The sequence below is a fragment of the Thamnophis sirtalis genome, unplaced genomic scaffold, assembly GCF_051295495.1.
Source record: "Thamnophis sirtalis isolate CommonGarterSnake01/CBP01778 unplaced genomic scaffold, rThaSir2_p1.2 scaffold_2, whole genome shotgun sequence".
NCBI classification, from domain to species: domain Eukaryota; kingdom Metazoa; phylum Chordata; class Lepidosauria; order Squamata; family Natricidae; genus Thamnophis; species Thamnophis sirtalis.
Genome location: NW_028261382.1, coordinates 3465640 through 3487403, shown reverse-complemented (window position 1 = coordinate 3487403; position 21764 = coordinate 3465640). Strand labels below are relative to the sequence as shown.

The following is a 21764-nucleotide window of genomic DNA, read 5'->3' as shown; positions in this document are numbered from 1 at the left end:
AAGGTTGCGATGGCCTCCTGCAACCCTCTGCCAGCGAAAATGGGCATCCGAGCTCCGTTTAAGGCTGCGATGGCCTCCTGCAACCCTCTGCCAGCGAAAATGGGCTTCCGAGCTCCGTTTAAGGCTGCGATGGCCTCCTGCAACCCTCTGCCAGCGAAAACGGAGCTTGGGAGGGCTGCCTGCTCCGTTTTCCCTAGCAGAGGCACCGCCAGCCAATTGTTTGCTGTTTCCAAGGCGGAAAGGAGAGGAAGAGGAGGAAAGAAAAAGGCAGAGAAGGGAGGTCGGGAAGAAAGAAGGAGTAGGGCTGTTGCAAAATAAGTTGGATGTAATGGGGTGGAAGGAAAGCGACCCCCGTTATGCTTTTTATATGTTTAAACAGATTGTGATGAATGCTAGTAGATAACAGATAAACATTAAGGGTACTCATGAGAATGTATATTTCTGAATGTATATGGAAAGGAAAAAATAAAACTTTTTACAAAAAAGAAAAAAAAAAGAAGACTGTGGGTCCTTGTCGTTCCATTTGCATGGAGTGGCCAGATTAAAACTACCCCCTTGTAAAAAAAAAATGAAAATGAATATGCAAAGGTTTTTCTTCCCCCTTTCTTTGCTCTTCTTTAGAAATTCACAATGCAGTGAGATACGGAGGAAGCCAACCCATTTGTCATTCATGTTAATTTAATTATCTAGGCTGCCCAATATAAAATGCAAATGAGCTCAACAGAGGCCAGCCACCACGGTCTTTACTAATTAGACCGGAGAGCAAGAGAAGCCCACCCCTCCCCCAAAGTCTCCCAGGATGCGAGGAGCCTGTTAATTAAGAGCAATATTTTTAATTAAGAAACGGCCGCTCTTTTGCGAAGCCCCCCAATTGGCTTTGGCGTTGATAAGTGGGGGGGGGGGGCTGAAGGGTTTGTTCTCGTTACCCAGGATTATCCTTTGGGGCCCATCCGTGGCATCATGGGACCTGTTAAGCCAACAGGCGTAGCGGTGAGTGATGAAATGTGCTAACAAATAGAGAGGGAGGGATAGGGGTAGTTTCCCCCCCGCCCAGTTGTGAGTTAGGGAATAACTAAACACAACCCCCTCCCAACTATATAAAGGAGAGCACAGATCATGATGTTCCCCCCCAACTGGAGAGTCCCTTGCCAGGAGTTGTGGTGATGCACCTTGGAAGGATGGCAGTCTGAATCAACCTTGAGCCAGTCAGGAACTCCAGTCTGTGGGCAGAGTTTACCTGCAATACTGCATTCTAAGCACTGTGCCATTACGATCCATCCATCCTTCCTTTCATCCTTCCTTTCATCCTTCCTTTCATCCTTCCTTCCTTCCTTCCCTCCCTCCCACGTAGCAATAGCCCTTAGACTTATATGCCTTTGCTTCACAGTACTTTACAGCCCTAAGTGGTTTACAGAGTCAGCCTCTTTCCCTCAACAATCCTCATTTTACCCACCTCGGAAGGATGGAAGGCTGAGTCAACCTTGAGCCAGTCAGGATCAAACTGCTGGCAGTGGTCAGAATCAGCCTGCAATACTACATTCTAACCACTGTTAGAAACACCAAAGAAGGAAGGAAGGAAGATACCAATAGCATTTAAGACTGATATACCGCTTCACAGTGCTTTACAGCCCTCTCTAAGTGGTTTACAGAGTCAGCCTCTTGTCCCCCAACAATCTGGGTCCTCATTTTACCCACCTCGGAAGGACGGAAGGCTGAGTCACAACCTTTTAGCCTGGTGAGATTCGAACTGCCAAATTTGCAGGGAGCCGGCAGAAGTGCAGCCTGCAGTACTGCACTCTGACCACTGCGCCACCGCGGCTCTCTCTATTTCCCTCTCTTTTTAGATTTATAGAAACATAACCAATCTCTTTTTGATCAGAACGCGACCACCTTGCTTTGGAGGCGAAAGCGGTAGAGATGGTCTTCAACTTACGACCAGTTGCTTAGGGACGATTCAGAGTTACAACAGACTTATCCTGGGGGGGCTTCTTGCAACCCAGGTCCGCAGTCCTGACAGTTGTCACGGGGACCAAACTTCAGTTGCTCAGCCACCGAGTTGCATTTTATGGTGTCCTGTGGTCACGTGGCCACATTTTACAGTGGTTTTGTTGAAAACTGGCGCCGACTTACCAGTTTGTGGTAAAAACTGCACGCTGGCTGAGGGATTCTGGGAGCTGAAGTCCACAGATGCTCAAGGTGGGGAAACATTGGGCTGGAAACGTCTAAACGGGCCTCCGTACCTGGTTGTCTGGATGGTTTACAGTGAAGTAGCCCACGCAGACAATGACTTCGTGAAGCAGCACTTCGCAGGTGTGGTGGGCGCAGTGCCATAGCAAGGAGCTGATGATGTGCCGGAACGCCAGGGAGAGGCCTTCGGCCCCAACCACCGACTGGAGGGAAAAAGAGAGAAATGTTAGATCTGCCTCTTCTACAAACATCCAACGGAATCCAAGGGTTGATGTGAAGTTGTTTTTTTTTTTTTTAAATAGGTTGAGCCTATTGGATGCCTACTCCCCATTTTTTGGGGTGATGGGAACAATGAGAAGACTAATAGTAATAGTAATGTACCTCCAATAGACCGATCAGATCCCACAGATTAGGCCTCCTCCGAATTCCATCCGCCGGCCAATGCCGACTGGCGACTACCCGGAGGAGAGCCTTCTCTGTGGCTGCTCCGACCCTCTGGAACGAGCTCCCCGTGGAGATTCGAACCCTCACCACCCTCCAGGCCTTCCGCAAAGCCCTTATAACCTGGCTGTTCCGACAGGCCTGGGGCTAAAGAGCTTTTGCCCCCCCGCCTCGAATGGTATGACTGCTGTGTTTTTTTAAAATTATGTATTGTTATGTTCCGTCTTTTTTTATTTCTTGTCTATACCCCCCTCCCCTGATTTGAATTGTGAGCCGCCCTGAGTCCCCCTTGGGGAAAAGGGCGGCATATAAATGTAATAAAATCAATCAAAAATCAATCAATTAATGGTGGTGGTGATTTTCCACCTAATGTGCTCTAGAAAAAGTGGGAAATTGGGGAGGATCTTGCCAATAGCAAAAGGACTTGGCATATCTCAGGTGGCTTTGGATCCCCAAATTAAGAATCCATAAATTTAAGAAAGAAAGTCCACATCTTTATTATGGTTGTAGACCAGCACAGACTCCTTTCAATATTCAAAACAATTATTACCAAACTGCCTTCTATGGAGGACTTGCGCACTGCACGAGTCAAAAAGAGGGCTGGGAAAATATCTACAGACCCCTCACATCCTGGACATAAATGGTTTCAACTCCTACCCTCAAAACGACGCTATAGGGCAATGCACACCAGAACAACTGGACACAAGGACAGTTTCCCCCCCGAACGCCATCACTCTGCTAAACAACTAATTCCCTCATCACTGTCAAACCATTCACTAAGGCTGCATTACTATTACTATTAGTCTTCTCATTGTTCCCATCACCCATCTCCTCCCATTTAGGATTGCAGAACTGTAACTTTGCTGCTTGTAATCTTATGATTTATATTGATATTATTTCCTAGTATGATTTGATTGCTTATTTGTGCCCTATGACTATCATTAAGTGTTGTGTCTTATGATTCGTGATGAACATATCTTTTCTTTTATATACACTGAGAGCATATGCACCAAAGACAAATTCCTTGTGTGTCCAATCACACTTGGCTAATAAATAATTCTATTCTGTATTCTATTCTGTATTCCATTCTATTCTATATTCTATTCTATTCTACTATATTCTATTCTATATTCTATTCTGTATTCCATTCTATTCTATATGCTATTCTATTCTACTATATTCTATATTCTATTCTATTTTCTAATCTATTCTGTATTCTATTCTGTATTCCATTCTATTCTATTTTCTAATCTATTCTATATTCTATTGTATTCCATTCTATTCTATATTCTATTTTATTCTATTCTATTCTATTTTACTCTCTATTCTATTCTATATTCCCCTTTCAGCCCAACATTCCTTAAATAGATTGACTGAAAATCTACCTTTGTATTTTACAAAGAACTTCCCACCCAGCAGCTTAATCAGACCCATTTATTGGCTGTCTTCCCAAAGCTATTTTCCAGTGGTGTGTGTGTGTGTGTGTAGGAGTATTAATCAAGGACAAAAGCATGTTGAATTTCAGCAAGGGCCTACTAAACAGGCAGGCAAATGTGCATGTGTGCATGGAACGGAAGCCAAGATCGATCGATATATTCGATATATACACAGTATATACACAGATGATGCATTATTCTCGCTTGCAATTCCTATCAGCTCATTACACTGATACGCTCGGGGGGAACCGAAGCTGGCTTCCCACTACTTTATAGCTTTCAACGCTCTGTGCAATTGGTCCGTCTCTTGGTCTCTTTAGATCCGCCGTATCTCTGGGTTATTGGTCCGGCCGCTTTTCAACGCCCAATCGCATCGAGTGTGCGCGCTGACACAACCGCTCAGCCACCGTGGGTTGAACGCAGCTTGATGGATGGGCTGCAGCGGCCTCTGTAAACTTTGCCTGGACCGTCTTTTCTTTCTCCAAAAGTTTGCAAGGTTGGGGGTGGGGCATACACGCCAGTTATGCCCCCCCCATTTGCATGACTCCAAATGTATTCCTCCCCCTCCTCAATCACCCACTTGCAAAGAGCAACCCTTTAAAATGTCATTGTTTGGCAAGATATAAGCAAAGGCAGAGAATCCTGGCTAGCTGAGGAGTTTAATGCGCGACGGACATGGGAGGAGGGGGGGAAAACCCCACGGGGCGGGCAGGTTATACCGCAGAGGGATTCGGGATAAGGCGGCTTTATCGGTGCAGCCCGGAGGCTCTATTTAATAAACATGTCAGCCAGAAAAAGCGATGCGGGGTCAGAGGAGAGGAGAGAGGCAGAAGGCAGGGACATCAAAGCCTGCCCACTAGGGAGGGAGCAGCCCCTCAGTGGGAAAAGCCCCACTGGAGGAGGAGGGGGCACTACTTTGGGGTTGTTTTAGTTTGGTGGACGACGGGTTGCAAATGTATGGAGAAGAGCGGAATCTGGCTAGCCCCAAATTCATCATCTCACTGGATCTTCCAGGCTGGGGATGGCAAGTCATTTGATTCCTGCTGTACTTACGTACTGGCAGGAACAGATGGGAGGGGGAGAAGGAGAAAGAGGAGGAGGAAGAGGAGGAAAGAGAAGGAGGAGAAGAAAGAAGAGGAGGAAGAAGAGGAGGAGAAAGGGGGGGAGGAGGAGAAGATGAGAAGGAAGGAGGAGGAGAAAGAGGAGAAGAAAGAAGGAGATGAGAAGGAGGAGGAGGAGAAGAAGAGAAGGAAGATGAGAAGGAAGAGGAGGAGGAGGAAGAGGAGAAAGAGGGGGAGGAGGAGAAGAAAGAAGAGAAGGAGAAGATGAGAAGGAGGAGGAGGAGGAGAAGGAGAAGAAAAGAAGGAAGATGAGAAGGAAGAGGAGGAGGAAGAGGAGGAGAAAGAGGGGGAGGAGGAGAAAGAAGAGAAGGAGAAGAAGAGAAGGAGGAGAAGAGAAGGAAGATGAGAAGGAAGAGGAGGAGGAGGAAGAGGAGAAAGAGGAGAAGAAAGAAGAGAAGGAGAAGATGAGAAGGAAGAGGAGGAGGAGAAGGAGAAGAAGAGAAGGAAGATGAGAAGGAAGAGGAGGAGGAGGAAGAGGGAAGGAGGACGGAGAAGATGATGGAAATTCCCAAACTCTCCTCTCTCATCACTGACTTTTCTTCCGTGCGTGCGTGTGTGCGTGTGTGTGTGTGTGTGTGTGTAAAAGTTGGCATTCTTCTTCTCTTCCCTCTTCCTCTTTTCTTTTTACCTTTTCGGTCATCCGTTTACCTTACAAGCCAGGCAAGGAGAAAATCTCTCTTAATAGTTTAGACTCATTTTTGGGCCAGACGCCTCCAAGATGCCACGGAGCTGCCCAAGCCCAATTGAAATCTACCAAAAGGCTGGGCACACCCGCTCCATGGTGCCCTTAAGGGGGCGGGGAGGAAACTCTGTGCCCTCTGCCCCTTCCTGATCATTTACCACTGGAGGGGGAACGGGTCAACATTTCCTTGGACAGAGTCCTTTTTCCCCCCAACCGGGCTCTGTGTTTATAGCCTCCTCCGATAACAAGTGGCCCGGGGGCACCAAAGCTTGTATATAAACATTAACATTCTTTCCCCCCCCCCTTCCTTCTCCGAGGAACTGCACATTCCCACCGCAACCACTTTAAATGGCGTTTGGGTATCCTGCCCTGCTCCTTCCTGACGCCTTCCCACTGTTTAGACGCTCAAGATAAATGGATGCTATCCTGAGAGACACTGCCACTGAGATTCTCTTTTCCCCTTGAACTAGTATTTTTTTAGCGCTAGACTAGAATAGACTGAGTTGGAAGGGACCTTGGAGGTCTTCTAGTCCAACCCCCTGCTTAGGCAGGAGATCCTACACCACTTCAGAGAAATGTTCGTCCAATCTCTTCTTAAAAACCTCCAGCGTTGGAGCATTTACAACTTCTGGAGGCAAGTTGTCCCACTGATTAATTGTTCTAACTGTCAGGAAATTTCTCCTTAGTTCAAAGTTGCTTCTCTCATTGATTAATTTCCACCCATTGCTTCTTGTTCTACCCTCAGGTTCCTTGGAGAATAGTCTGACTGCTTCTTCTTTATGGCAACCCCTGAGATATTGGAAGGCTGCTATCATGTCTCCCCTCGTCCTTCTTTTCATTCAACTAGACATACCCAGTTCCTGCAACCGTTCTTCATATGTTTTAGCCTCCAGTCCCCTAATCCTCTTTGTTGCTCTTCTCTGCACTCTTTCGAGAGTCTCCACATCTTTTTTACATCGTGGTGACCAAAACGTTTTAAATATAATAATTTGTGTGTGTGTTTGAGCATTTCTGCAAAACTTGGCAAGGAGTCTCGGAGAGTCACGAACCAATTAAGTGAACTAATGGTCTCCTGCAAACTCCACTCCCCTTTTGCTCCTCTTTTATTCCCTCTGGGAGGGGCCATTCACCGTCCACCTGTGGCCTTACTCCCAAGTTGACCTCTGTTCTTTAGCTGCTCCCTTCATCTGGCCACTCTGCGCATGCGCACACTGGGAACAGGCTCCAGCTGTTCCTCTGCCCCACTGATGTCTGACTCTGAAGGCAGCTGATAACTGGCATACGGCTCTGGCCCCCTCTCTGCCCTCCGACACAGAGCCCTCCTCAGAGCCTTCCCCAGACTCCAGGACTGGCCCATCTTCCTCCCCAACCTCCTCTCTGTCCGAATCGGCTGCCAGCTCTGCTGGCATGCCACAACACCCTGGCTAGCTATTGTGGAGCTCGAGAACCAGAGTGGGCCACGCTTTGCCAGTCAATTAGAAGGCAGCACAGAATTCTCGCAGGGCACAAAAGCAGAGCAGAGCACCAAGCCCCCAGTTGGTGCGTTTGGGGCAAACCTTACCTGGAAAGCGGAGAGATCCAGAAGAGCGAAACTATTGAAGAAGCGCAAACTCTGGAGAGCGACTTGCAAGGTGTTTGCCGTGAAGCTTTCCTTGGGGTTGGCCGCGCTCGGCTCCACCAGCGTGCCGTGGAAGAGAACGCAGTAGAGCATGTGCAAAACGCCCACCAGATCCGTGGCCTTGAAAGCCGCTGTCAGCCCGGTGGGGTCCTGGTGGTTCTCAGCGAAGATGCTTCCGGACCTGTCGGGAGAAAAGAGCACAGGATCATTTGTGTTTATTTATTAAATTTATACACCGCTCCCATCTTTACTATCCAAGCACTGTTGCTCTTGGCGGTTTCAGGTTTAATGTCTAAAAACAAACAAACAAATGCAGCAGAGAAGCCAAATCAAACGGAGGAATCCCAACCCTGAACGAAGATGTTTCTGGAAAGTTCTGCGCTAGAATTTCCAGCTGTCCCAATCAGCCTAGCTCCTGTTGCGGCCCGCCAGCAGATTCGGACAGTGAGGAGGTTGGGAAGGAACATGGGCCAGTCCTGGAGGCTGGGGAAGGCTCCGAGGAGGGCTCTCCGCAAACAGTCCCAGTGCTTTGCCACCGAAAACAGTCTCCTGAGCTCCTTAAAGGGGCTGAGTTTCAGGGTTAGGATTCAGGAGCCCGGCACTTGCCAAAGGTGCATCATCATCATCATCATCATCATCATCATCATCATCGCTCGATAAAGTGACCGCGAAAACGACAGCTGCCAACACTTGCCTGCCATTGACCGCGAAGCACAGCTGGCACATCCCGTGAAGGGCCGCGGTGCAGTTCTGCAAGAAAGCCGCCGTTTTGGGGGTTTCGTCAATTGGGCCTTGGATGGAGAGGAAGCAGCAACTCAGCTTCTCTATTAAGCCCACGTTCACCATGTAGCTAAGCGGAGGGAGAGAGGAGAAAGAAATGCAGGTGGCATTCGTGTTCTACGGATCAATCTTGCCTCGTTATATATTATATATATATTATATACATATACACATATTATCATCATCATCGTAGTCACCAACATCATCACCCCCTTCTTCTCCATCTCCTCCTCCATCTCCATCATCTTCTTTTTCACCTCCTCCACCTCCCCCACCACCTCTTCTTCTTCTTCCTCTATCACCTTCTTCTTCCTCTCCCCCTCCTCCATCACCCCCTCCTCCTCTTCCTCCACCTTCTTCATCTCTCCTCCTCCATCACCACTCCTCCTCCTTCTCTTCCTCCCTCCTCCCTCACCTTCTTCTGCATCTCCTCCATCATCACCATCTTCTCCTTCCAAATGAAGGTCTTTTTATTTGAGACAATAGACTATTTTATTTATACGATTTATAGGCTGCCCAATCCCGGAGAACTCCGGGCGGCTTACAACGAGGAAAAAAAGGAAATAGTAAAAAAAATGAAATGAAACAGGTTAAAATCAACACACATACATTCGTTTTGATCGGGGCTGGACTTCAACAGTGAGGTCAACAGCCCCAGGCCTGCCGGAAGAGCCAGGTTTTAACAGCTTTTCTGAAGGCCATGAGAGTGGGTAAGGTCCGGATTTCTGGGGGTAGCTCATTCCAAAGGGTTGGAGCAGCCACAGAGAAGGCTCTCCTCCAGGGAGCCGCCAGCCGACATTGTCTGGCTGACGGCATCTGAAAGAGGCCCACCCTGTGGGATCTTACCGGCCGTTGGGAGGTGTGTGGCAGTAGGCAGTCTCGCAGGTATGCTGACTATAACCTACTATGCGGATCGAGAGGACACTGATAGATAAAAGCTTTTCAAATTACCAATAAAAGACGGCAACTGACCCAAAAGTCACCCAGTCGCTTTCCCTGACTAAGGGAGGACTAGAACTCCCTAGTCTAGCATCGCAATCACTACCACCGGCTGTCATTCATTCATTCATTCATTCCATTCTTTCAGCCTTTCTTTCTTTCATTCGGCCTTTCACTCATTCCCGCGGGTGCATACAAACACATTCCCAGTAATTTAGAAAACTGCACCAGACTAGAAACCAGGAGCCTGGGAGTTCTAGTTCTGCCTTAGGCACAAAAGCTGGCTGGATACAACTTTGGGCCAGTTCCTCTTGCTCAGCCCAACCTACCTCACGGGGTTGTCGTTGAGGGGAAAAGAGGAAGAGGAAGGAGTATTATGCATATTCGCCACCTTGAGTTACTTATACGAATCATAAAGGCAGGATTAAAAGACCTTTAAAATAGTAGGCCTTTCCAAAAGAGTTGGGACAAACGCTCAAGAATACCAAAAACAGCTTGACCAATGGAATTATGGGCACTGTAGTCCCAGCCCCTCCGGAAGGCACGATCAAGATGGGAATGAAAACACAAAAGAGGAACATCTGCTTGTCCTCTTACCTGATGAGGTCTTGTATCCTGTTGTTAAAAATCTCAGCTTGGGAGGTCTTGTTTTTCAGATCTTGAATCAATTTTGGTGCGCAAATTTGGCTATTAGCGTTCGGTAGGTTGGACATCAGAGAGCCAAACACTGCAGTCAGGATCCTGAGCACTCCCGTTATTAGGCCTTCGAAGGCCTGCTTGTTAATTGCTCTTCCTGGGGTAGCATTGGCGTCATCTGGGACGTATACCTACCACACAAACACAACACAACACAGACTCAACCTACCTCAAAATAGGCGTCGTGCTCAGAATGTTCCCCTCTCGTTATTTGGCCCGCAAATCAGACCTCATCCTTACAACTTTCAAAACAAGAAAAGCATTCTGTTCCCCACTCTTTATTTTCAGCTCCTGATACTTAAAATAAGGTGCAATTTCCTTCGCTCAATGCCAACCAAGGGCATCAGAGTTTCATTTTTTTAAAAAAATGCGTGCCAGTGTGTTCACAGAAAAAAAAAAAGTGACGATCAAGGTTATCTTAACGTATCTGTTCTTTGCAGTCATTTTGTTTGTCCAAGTTTTCTGTATTTAAGCTAAATTAGGATCGGATCGGATAGGACAGGCAGGGCCTGGATCTTGGAGGTCTTCTAGACCAGTGTTTCCCAACCTTGGCAACTTGAAGATGTCTGGACTTCAACTCCCAGAATTCCCCAGCCAGCGAATGCTGGCTGGGGAATTCTGGGAGTTGAAGTCCGGACATCTTCAAGTTGCCAAGGTTGGGAAACACTGTTCTAGACCAACCCCCTGCTCAGGCAGGAAATCCTACACCACTTCAGACAAATGGTTATCCAATCTCTTCTCAAAAACTTCCAGTGATGGAGCGCCCACAATTTTTCTGGAGGCAAGCTGAACTGTCAGGAAATTTCTCCTTAGTTCTAAGTTGCTTCTCTCCTTGATTAGTTGCTTCTTGTTCTGCCTTCAGGGGCTTTGGAGAATAGCTTGACCCCCCCTCTTTTTTATTGGTGAAGCCATCACTCTGCTTAACAACTAATTCTCACAACACAAATACTAAGATTGCATTACTATTAATCTTTTCCCACTTATTACTATAACCCATGATGCTTGTATCTTTCAATGTATATTGTTTTTATTTCCTTGTACAATTTGATAGCTTATTAGTAACCTTGACTATCACTAAGTGTTGTGTCTTTTTATTCTTGATGAATGTTATTTTATTCTCCTTATGTACAATGAGAGCATCTGCACCAAAGACAAATTCCTTGTGTGTCCAATCACACTTGGCCAATAAAGAATTCTATTCTATTCTATTCCATTTCCTTATTCTATTCTATATCCTTATTCTATTCTATATCCTTATTCTATTCTATATCCCTATTCTATTCTATTCCCATTCTATATTCTATTCAATTCTTATTCTATTCTATTCCCATTCCATATTCTATTCTATTCTATATCCCTATTCTATTCTATATTCTATTCTATTCAATATCCTTATTCTATTCTATATCCCTATTCTATTCATATTCTATTCTATTCTATATCCCTATTCTATTCTATATTCTATTCTAGTCAATATCCTTATTCTATTCTATATCCTTATTCTATTCTATATCCCTATTCTATTCTATATTCTATTCTATATCCTTATTCTATTCTATATCCCTATTCTATTCTATTCGTATTCTATTCTATTCCCATTCTATATTCTATTCAATTGTTATTCTATTTTATTCTATTCCCATTCCATATTCTATTCTATTCTATATTCTATTCTATATCCTTATTCTATTCTATATCTCTATTCTATTCGTATTCTATTCTATTCCCATTCTATATTCTATTCAATTCTTATTCTATTCTATTCCCATTCCATATTCTATTCTATTTTATATCCCTATTCTATTCTATATTCTATTCTATTCTATTCAATATCCTTATTCTATTCTATATCCCTATTCTATTCGTATTCTATTCTATTCCCATTTTATATTCTATTCTATTCTATTCAATATCCTTATTCTATTCTATATCCCTATTCTATTCGTATTCTATTCTATTCCCATTTTATATTCTATTCTATTCCCATTCCATATTCTATTCAATTCTATATCCTTATTCTATTCTATATCCCTATTCTATTCTTATTCTATTCTATTCCCATTCCCATTCTATATTCTATTCTATTCCCATTCCATATTCTATTCTATATCCCTATTCTATTCTATATTCTATTCTATTCTATATCCTTATTTATTCTATATCCCTATTCTATTCTTATTCTATTCTATTCCCATTCTATATTCTATTCAATTGTTATTCTATTCTATTCTATTCCCATTCCATATTCTATTCTATTCAAACAGTGATTATACTAATCAGGATAAATGAATAATGTCAAAGCAAAAGGCTTTCCATTAATCTAAAGTAGCTGGCTCAACCAGGAAGGATGCAATGGAAATTAAGCAGGAGAATCCAAAACACGCCACTTTGCATTCTCAACTCAAGACCTGACCAGGAAAAAAAAAAAGCCAATTTCACAATGATTTCACCAGGAAAACCTTCTCCGTTTTAACCGCAACAAGGGTGAGCTAGATCGTAAAACGCAGCTGTTGCACAGTTAGCATCGTATCCCTCTCGAGGGAACCGGGTAACACTTGGAGACAAAAAAAAAAACCAACCAACTACTTTTTTTTTTTTTTTACATTATTGATTAGCTCTGTGTCTGGAGTTAGTACTTAAAATTCATTGTCTTTTTGTCCGTTCTTGGGGACGAGCCAAGTTAGGAAGTGAGAAGACGACTTTGCCACCTCGCAGGGAGGATTAATATGCTCCTGGCGTACGAGGGATGCCAAACAGCAGAGGAGGCCAGCTGAAACTACCTGAAGACTTAGAGGAAGATCAGGTTACTCCAGGTAAGTTTAGACAACGCGGAGAATTCCGCCTGAGTGACTTGGATTGTCTAGCTCCGTGATGGCGAATCTAGGGCACGGAGCCACGGGCGGCACGCGGAGCCAATTCTGAGGGCACGCGAGGCAGCTCCAGCGCGCATGCGCATGTGGACCAGCTGTTTTTCGGCCTTGATTTTCGGCCGAAAAAGCACCCAACGTGCAAACCGGAAGTTCGGACTCCTCCTCCTTCCCTGTCATCGGATGTTGCCGATCATCTTGGCGATCCTATTTTTATCAACAGCCGCGTGAAAAAGTCCAAACCAATCCCTTATATTTTGAAGCCATGATGTTCTTCTTCTGCCTGGACTTTTGTTTGCCTTCGATCTTTCCTGGAAGGAGGATTAAGTGAAGGGGTGCCGTATTTTTCTGGGTGTCGCATCCAAAATATTCCAACTTTTGCTTTTTTGATGGTTTTGATTATTTCCCTTGGCTTCCCCAGTCGGCTTAGCGCCTCCTCATTTCTGAGGTCCAGTTGCCTTTTGGAAAAAGCACCTTTGGGACAGGTGGAAGGTAGGAGGCGTCGGTCCTTGTTTTGGGGGAAACAAACACAGTCTCGTACAGAACCTGCAAGTTCTTTTGCTCTCGACGGAAAACAGGATGAGCTTCTCTTACGGGAATTCGGAGGGGAAAGTTTCAGCGGCTTTTGTATTAATTACGCATTATGGCCCTCTTTTCTTTCCCGTATCCTTTGGAGGCTGTTCGTTGGGTGCCCTCCTCCTTTCAGGAAGTGGGAAAGTAGAAAACAAGGCCTTATTTTGAATGGGGCTCCTGCGCAGGGGAGAAACACATTCTTTTGGCATTAGCGTGAAGCAACCTGTTGAAAGAAGGAAGCCGCGAGCAGGAGAAAAATCCTCACCCAGCATTTTGGGCCCTGGTTTTAAACACTGGATATTCCTGGAGGCCACTTTTAATAACAACAACAATAATATAATGCATAGCCAATACTTGAAAAGTATTGAAGGCAAAGCTGACCGAAAGCTAACTTGGAACTGGTTAAGATCAGGAGCACTGAAAAAAGAAACAGAAGGCTTTATTTTGGCAGCTCAAGAACAAGACTTAGCCACAAACTGCATGAAGGCAAAAATTCAACAGCAAATGTCACCTCTGTAATGAGAAAGACGAGACAGTCGGCCACTTGATCAGTGGGTGCAGCAAAATTTCACAAACTGACCACCTACAATGCCACGACCGTGGTGCTAAGATCATTCACTGGAAATTATGCCAAAAGTTTGGATTTGAGTACAGCAAAAACCACTGGGAACATCAGGTTCAGAAGGTTTTAGAGAATGAGAAAGTCAAGATCTTGTGGGACTTCAGAATCCAGATTGACGGGCACTTGGCCCACAACACACCTGACATAACAATAGTTGAAAAGAAAAAAAGTATGGTTCATTGACATTGCAATACCCGGAGATGCACGAATTGAAGATAAATAGCAAGAAAAAATCACAAAGTACCGGGACTTGCAAATTGAAGTTGAGCGACTATGGAAAAAGAAATCGTGTGTTGTCCCGATTGTAACTGGAGCCCTTGGAGCAATACCCAAAGGGCTACCTCGCTATTTGGAGATTCTAAATTTACCTGACTTGAACATTCTGATTCTACAAAAAACCACCCTACTTGGAACAGCTTATATCCTCCGATGTTACCTTAACAGTTCCTAGGTCCTTGGTTAGGACTCGAGCTGTTGAGCTACCAACCAGCCTCAAAGGCTGTGAATCTCACCAAAGATTAACCACGCAACAACAACAATAATAATAATGTGCAAACTTTTGAATATGTATCACACTTTAAATCCACGAAATGACATCGACAGGTTGTACCTGCCAAGAAAAATAGGGGGCAGGGGCTATTGCAAATCCATCAAACTGTAGAAGAAGTAAAACGAAGTTTGAGTGATTATGTGAACCAAACTACAGAAAAATTGCTGCAGGCTGTGAATAAAAACAACAGAAACAAAGGCAGAATATAAGGAAGAACAACTGGATGACAGATTAAACAGCTGGAAAACCAAAGCTTTGCATGGACAGCACTTGAAAAACATTGAAGGAAAATGTGATGACAACTTGACATAGACATGGCTTAAAATGGGAACCATCAAGAAAAGAAACGGAAGGTTTAATACTGGCTGCTCAAAAACAAGCATTACACACTAAGGCCATGAAAGCGAAGATACAAAAATCCACTGACAATCCAAACTGCCAACTTTGCAACAACAAAGTCGAAACTGTTTCATATTTAATATATGAATGCAGCAAAATCACATAACCTGAATACACAGCTAGACACGACCGAGTTGCTAAATTAATCCACTGGCCATTATGTAAAAATACAGTTTACCTGTATCCGAAAAGTCATGAGTGGAAAAAGTTACTGAAAATGAGAAGGTGAAGATCTTGTGGGACTTTCGAATACAGACGGATTGTCATTTGGAACACATCACACCAGATATCACGGTTGTCGAGGACCGAAGTGTACAATTCAGAGGTGGGTTCCTACCAGTTCGCACCTATTCGGTAGAACCGGTTCGTCAAATCTACCGAACTGGTTAGAAGAAGTTCCACCAGTGGACCCGGAAAGCAGGCCACACCTACAGAAGAGGTTCCAAAAATTTTTGAAACCCACCACTCACACACACACACAAACACACACAGATAGACTTACACAGAGAAAGAGAAAGAGAAAGAAAGAAAGAAAGAAAGAAAGAAGAAAAAGTGAGAGAGAGATGAAAGAAAAAAAGGAAAAAGGGACAGAGAGACAAAAGGAAGGAGAGATAGATAGATAGATAGAGAGAGAAAGAGAGAGAGAGAGAGAGAGAAAGAAAGAAAGAAAGAAAGAAAGAAAACACATGGTCGGCAAGCCACTCCCACCAGGTCACATGGCCGGCAAGCCACTCCCACAAAGGAAGCCACACCCATAGAGTAGGTTCAAAAAAAATTTGAAACCCACCACTGGTACAATTTATTGATATCGCTTTACCAGGAGATGCCAGAGTCGAAGAAAAAGAACTGGATAAAAATCATGAAATATCGCGACCTGGCCATCGAAACTACATGATTATGAATGAAGCATGTAACAGTGATGCCCATTGTCATCGGGGCACTTGGTACCATGTCCAAGAATTTTGCAAAACACACCAAGAAATTGCAGCTTCCTGCAACAACACCAGCTGAACTGCAAAAATGTGTGCAACTCGGAACATCTTCTATTTTAAGAAGGTCTTGGTTGATACCTAGGACGCTGGCAGTAAACCGTATCAACCATTAGCACCAGCCAGTGGTATTTGCGACGCATCTTTAAATGTTCCGTTGACTTGAGTTTCATGTTTAATGAATAAAAGAAACAACAACAATAATAATCAGACTCCGAAGTAGCCTTCCTTCCTTAGGAACTACCCCAAATCTATTGCACTGCAATGCCCATTGTCCCCAGCCAAAGGGAGCTCCGACACATCTGGGAGACGGCAGATTTGAGGAAGCTTCTGGCTTAGAAGCTGGTGGCTAAGATGAGATGCTAGCCTGGCCTTTTCCAGATGTGAAGTCGGCCTCAAATCCACGAGGAAGAAGTTCCAGGAATCAAAAGCTGGGTTGTTGTTTTTTCCCCTTTTAAAAAAGAAAGCAAGATCTTGGAACAAAGGAGTTATCCTGAGCTTGCAACATCTGGAATGAACATATGTATCCCCACGCTTTAAGCCTTGCGAGAGGGGGGGGGATTTATGACAGATGGAAGCGCCAAGGAAGGTTTCTTTTTTAAAAAGAAAAAAAAAATCTCCAGCTTTAGACTTAAGGCTGCCGCCACAGGTAATATATTTTGTGTCTCTTTTTCTTCTTGAAAAGCCCATTCTGGGGCGTCTCAGTCAGATGCCCCCCTCGGGGAGGGGGGAGGATGTCTTGTACACCTTAGGCTATTATCTCCCATCCCTGTGTGCGTGTGTGTCTGACCCCCTCCTCTCCCCCCCCACCCCCCCAATTGTCATAATCAGAGGGACTCCTACGGTATCTGCAGACACAAAGGCCCCAGGCTTGTCTCAACAGAAACCGATTTGTGGGAAATGGGCACTTTGGAAGAGGAGAATGCGCTCCCTTCTTTCGCACAAAGGGGAACAATTAAAAGAGGGAGGTGGGGGATGCTCCCAGCAGGTGGGTGGTCTTCTGGAGGTCAGGGTTGAGACCAAGAGACCCTTGGGGGGGTGGAAGGGAAGATAAAGAGAGCGGTCTTACCTGGCTGGGCGGTGGCAGGGAGGACTTAAGAGAGGGAATGTTTAGCAGAATTAAAATGCGTGCAGTGTTATGTAGACTAGAAGGGACCTTAGAGGTCTTCCAGTCCAACCCATTGCAGTCTTTAAGGGGCGTGCATAAGCGTACCAGCGTGCCTACCGTCTCTGCCCTAATATTCCCTTGTATTTGTCTTCGTTTCATGTATTCACAATCATGTCTATGCTTACATCTGTTCTCTAATTCATGCTTGATGAAATAAAATAAAAAAAAATAAATAAATAAAAAATAAACTCGGGCAAGCAAGGTTGTAAAACGGGGAAGAAGAAGCCGCTTAATAAAAGTTTCATGCAGGAACAGAAATTTCGAGCTCGTAAGCTGTTAAGGGAAGCGACTGACTCCAAGCAGGCAGGAAAATTGGTTTGTTGGGGGGTGGGGGTGGAAAGAGGGGAGGGGACTGAGCAGGGTTGGGGGGGGGAGAAGCCACTAAGTGGGCGAAAACACCTCCTCCGACTCGGCTTCAGAGGCAGCTCAGGTTCCTTTCCTTCTTCTTTTTCCAGCCCATTTAGAAATCCTCCTTTGATCTATTGGAGAGGGCCCGATTAAGAAATTAATCTCGCGGGCAGCAGTGGGGTTATTTTAGCGCACAAAAGAACGAGTCTTCCTACGCCGCCTGTTCTTTCTTCCGCCAACTGAAGGTAACCCACCCCTTTAAAAAAATGTATTTATTTTTTCCCCCAAGGTTCTTTGCCCAACACATTTATAGGAATCTCTCTAGGACAGGGGTCGGCAACCATAAACACTCAAGGAGCCACAAAGGTCCCAGCCGGAAGCCCCCCGTTCAATTCTGGAGCCGACCGGAAGTCCGGTTCCCCCACCATAGAGTCCTTTTTCCTCTACCTTCCCTAACCGAAAGCATCCGGATGTTGATCACGTGACTGCTACAGAGGCCGTAACTTTTTTTAACCTCCTTTTCTGTTATGAGGGCTGAATGTATGCTTTCGTTTCCTTTCATTGTTCTGATCTGGGCTTCCCGAGATCATGAAGCAAACTTCCGGTCTCGAGAAAAACCACTTTGAATAATTTGCTGTGAATTCTGCTCATTCACATCCAGCAAAGTCTTTGAAGGGAGGATTTACAGTCACAGACTTTATCTGGCTTGGGGAGCTGCCAGGCCGATCTCTGCAAAATTTGGCAAGGAGTCTCGGAGAGTCACGAACCAATTAAGCGAACTAATGGTCTCCTGCAAACTCCACTCCCCTTTCGCTCCTCTTTTATTTCCTCTGGGAGGGGCCATTCACCGTCCACCTGTGGTCTTCCTCCCAAGTCAACCCCTGTTCTTTAGCTGTTCCCTTCGCCTGGCAACTCTGCGCATGTGCACACTGGGAACAGACTCCAGTTGTTCATCTGCCTCACTGATGCCTGACTCTGAAGGCAGCTGATAACTGGCATACGGCCCTGGCCCCCTCTCTGCCTCCGACACAGAGCCCTCATCAGAGCCTTCCCCAGACTCCAGGACTGGCCCATCTTCCTCCCCAACCTCCTCACTGTCCGAATCTGCTGCCAGCTCTGCTGGCTGCTGGTGGACCACAGCAGGGAGCAAGGATTGATGTTTGGAGCAAAGAGAAAAGAGGGAAGGAAGGAGGGGAGAGGAGGAAGAAAGAAGGGAAGGAAGGAGGGAGGGGAGGAGAAAGGAAAGGAAGGAAGGAAAACCCCCTTCGGAGCCTTCCCCAGACTCCAGGACTGGCCCATCTTCCTCCCCAACCTCTTCACTCTCTAAATCTGCTGCCCGCACCGCTGGCCTCTGGCAGGCCACAACATTCATTTTGTTCGTTTTTTTGTTTCCTGATAAAACAATAAATAATATGAAAGAAATGCTTGTAAGTGGGAAAAAAACCTGATCATAAGTCATTTTTTTTCGGTGCCCTTGTAACTTTCACTGGTCAATAACTGAACCGCTGTTAAGTCGTGGATTACCTGCTTTGTGGTTTCCTACAAGCCCGAGTCCTAGAGGGCATTTTGTAAACGCAAATTCCTTAGGGGGACAAATTGGAAAAGAAACAAGAGGAGACGAAACCACAGAGAAGCTGAATGTACAAGCCGTGTTCAGATTCCATTTGTCTAACTACATGGTCTCCCCCTCCCTACATTCCCCGGACCCACACTTAAGTGTTTATCAATGGCCCTGTGGTTCTCAGGATCAAACAGGGCAGCGTGAATTATTTACAGCACGTACATAACTTTTCAATTAACCAACCACTTGCCTCTGGAAAACACCCCTCCCCACCACCATTTATAAGTAGCAATTCCAGACTAAATATCTCATGATGAGTGGGCCACTATGAATTAAAAATGAACTCCTGATGAAATATTTAATGACAGCTAAAATGAAGGGGGAAGTCAAAGCTTCTTCTTCCTCCTCCTCCTCCTCTTCTTCTTCTTTCTCTTCTTCTCCTCCTCCTCTTCCTCCCCTTTTCCTCTTCTTCTTCACCTCCTCCTTCTTCCTTTTTCTCCTCCTCCTTCCTCCTCTCCTCCTCCTCCTCTTCTCCTTCTCCTTCCTCCTCTTCCTCCTTCCATTAAAGCTTATCTAAAACCCTGCTCTGAGGTGCATTAAGGTATGTAATTTTAGCTTTTTTTGAGAACAGCGCCCGGTCGAATGCCAGAGATTGCACTAACCTAGAATCTGCGTGAATTGTAGAAAAATCAGGAGGGTTGATTTGGAGCCCCCATTTAACATTTGCCATTTTTGATACTTTCAATAGATTATCTATTGGAGTCTTTTTCGAACCTGTGTCATCCAGAAGTGAAAAACTGAAGATGGTAAATGTTAGAGGTGGAGGAAGAGAAAGGGAATGGGTGGAAACATTAGAGGAAAATGTCCTTCTCTCTTAATTTTTTTTTCCCTGGACTGGCGTATTTTTATTCGGACTACAAGCCTAAGGGACAATTGTCACGTTCTACCATCATTGCAGTAAATGCGTATCACACAAATAGGATTTTAACCACTGTCACTCACTAGATGCTCAGGAACATTCCTGAAGTAGAACATCCAAAGTTGGAGACCTAATTTTTAGGGAAATACATCCCCTCCCAAGACAGATTAAATTTCAGTTTAAACTCATATATATATATATATATTTTAAAATGGTTTTTCCCCGCCTGGTGATTTTTCCCAGCATTGAGATGCTAATAGCATTCATTCAAACTTGAAATTTCTACCTACCATTAATTGATGCATCAAAAGATCCATTAGAAAAGTAATCTTGTTGCTGAAGAGAACATAGGAGCAGTTTTCCAGACAGTTATTGCAAGCAAGATAATAAGCGCTGATGGTACTACAGAGTGATCTAGGAGAGAAAATGACATTTTAATCACAATAAAGGGGCAAAAAAATAAGGCAAGACAATATATCTGTAATATAAAATGATGAGATAGTCGACCACTTGATCAGTGGGTGCAGCAAAATTTCACAAACTGACTACCTACAACGCCATGACCACTTTGCTAAGATCATTCACTGGAAATTGTGCCAAAAGTTTGGATTTGAGTACAGCAAAAACCACTGGGAACATCAGGTTCAGAAGATTTTAGAGAATGAGAAAGTCAAGATCTTGTGGGACTTCAGAATCCAGACTGACAGGCACTTGGCCCACAACACACCTGACATAACAATAGTTGAAAAGAAAAAAAGTATGGTTCATTGACATTGCAATACCCGGAGATGCACGAATTGAAGATAAGCAGCAAGAAAAAAATCACAAAGTACCGGGACCTGCAAATTGAAGTTGAGTGACTGTGGAAAAAGAAATCGTGTGTTGTCCCGATTGTAATTGGAGCCCTTGGAGCAAAGGGCTACCTCGCTATTTGGAAATTCTAAATTTATCAGACTTGAACATTCTGATTCTACAAAAAACCACCCTACTTGGAACAGCTTATATCCTCCGACGTTACCTTAACAGTTCCTAGGTCCTTGGTTAGGACTCGAGCTGTTGAGCTACCAACCAGCCCCAAAGGCTGTGAATCTCACCAAAGATTAACCACGCAATAATAATAATTTACAAATAACCCGAGGCAGTGATCATATCCAACAAAATGTAAAGTTTAAAGGCTGAAGATGAACGATGGATGGTCATTTGGAGCACAACACGCCAGATATCGCGGTTGTTGAGGGCCAAAGTGTTCAGTTTATTGATATCGCTGTTCCTGGAGATGCCAGAGTCGAAGAAAAAGAACTGGAAAAAATCATGAAATATTGCTAATTTATGTTAGCAAAGTGTTTTGCAAACCTCACTGAAGTTAATTATTCATGTTTAAGAATATTTAGAAGACGTGTAATTTTAGAGACGGAACTGATCACTGGCCAACCTCTTTTCAAGATCAGCAGGGGGACAAAAGAGATTTAGAAAAATCACTTTTCCCTACAATTGGTGATGCTCAGTTGGGAATAGTTTAGGGGGAAAAAAAAATACCGCATTTGCAAACCAGGTTGGAGAAGGCCTGAATGTGAGGAAAGCCAGCAAGCAGAGCCAAACCAAGAGGGATCCCTTCCCCCTGGAATCTCTGGGGATCCATTTACGCTTCTTAAGAGCGTGGAAAGAAAACAAAGAAAGCTATTTGTAGGATGTTCTTCCACAGGACTTCACCAGGAGTCAGATGGCAGCCAAGCACAAAAGAAACTGGTCAACCATGCAGCCCTTCTGCAAATTTGATTTTAAGGTATATTTTAGGAAAGAGATTCTAATGCTTAACAACTTAATTCCCACAACGCTGTCAATAATTTACCAAGACTGTAGGACTATTA

At 44.6% G+C, this 21764-nt stretch overlaps 1 protein-coding gene across 1 annotated transcript in view; it reads right to left on the bottom strand.

The window, feature by feature from the left end:
* Positions 1 to 21764, bottom strand: part of SCAPER (S-phase cyclin A associated protein in the ER) — a gene marked incomplete at its 5' end in the record, with an annotated part of 64294 nt that overhangs the window by 13373 nt on the left and 29157 nt on the right. Inside the window, 5 exon segments of the mRNA XM_087704015.1 lie at positions 2241 to 2390; positions 7429 to 7666; positions 8180 to 8335; positions 9802 to 10031; positions 20187 to 20310. Coding sequence (XP_087560141.1) covers positions 2241 to 2390; positions 7429 to 7666; positions 8180 to 8335; positions 9802 to 10031; positions 20187 to 20310 — 898 coding nt within the window.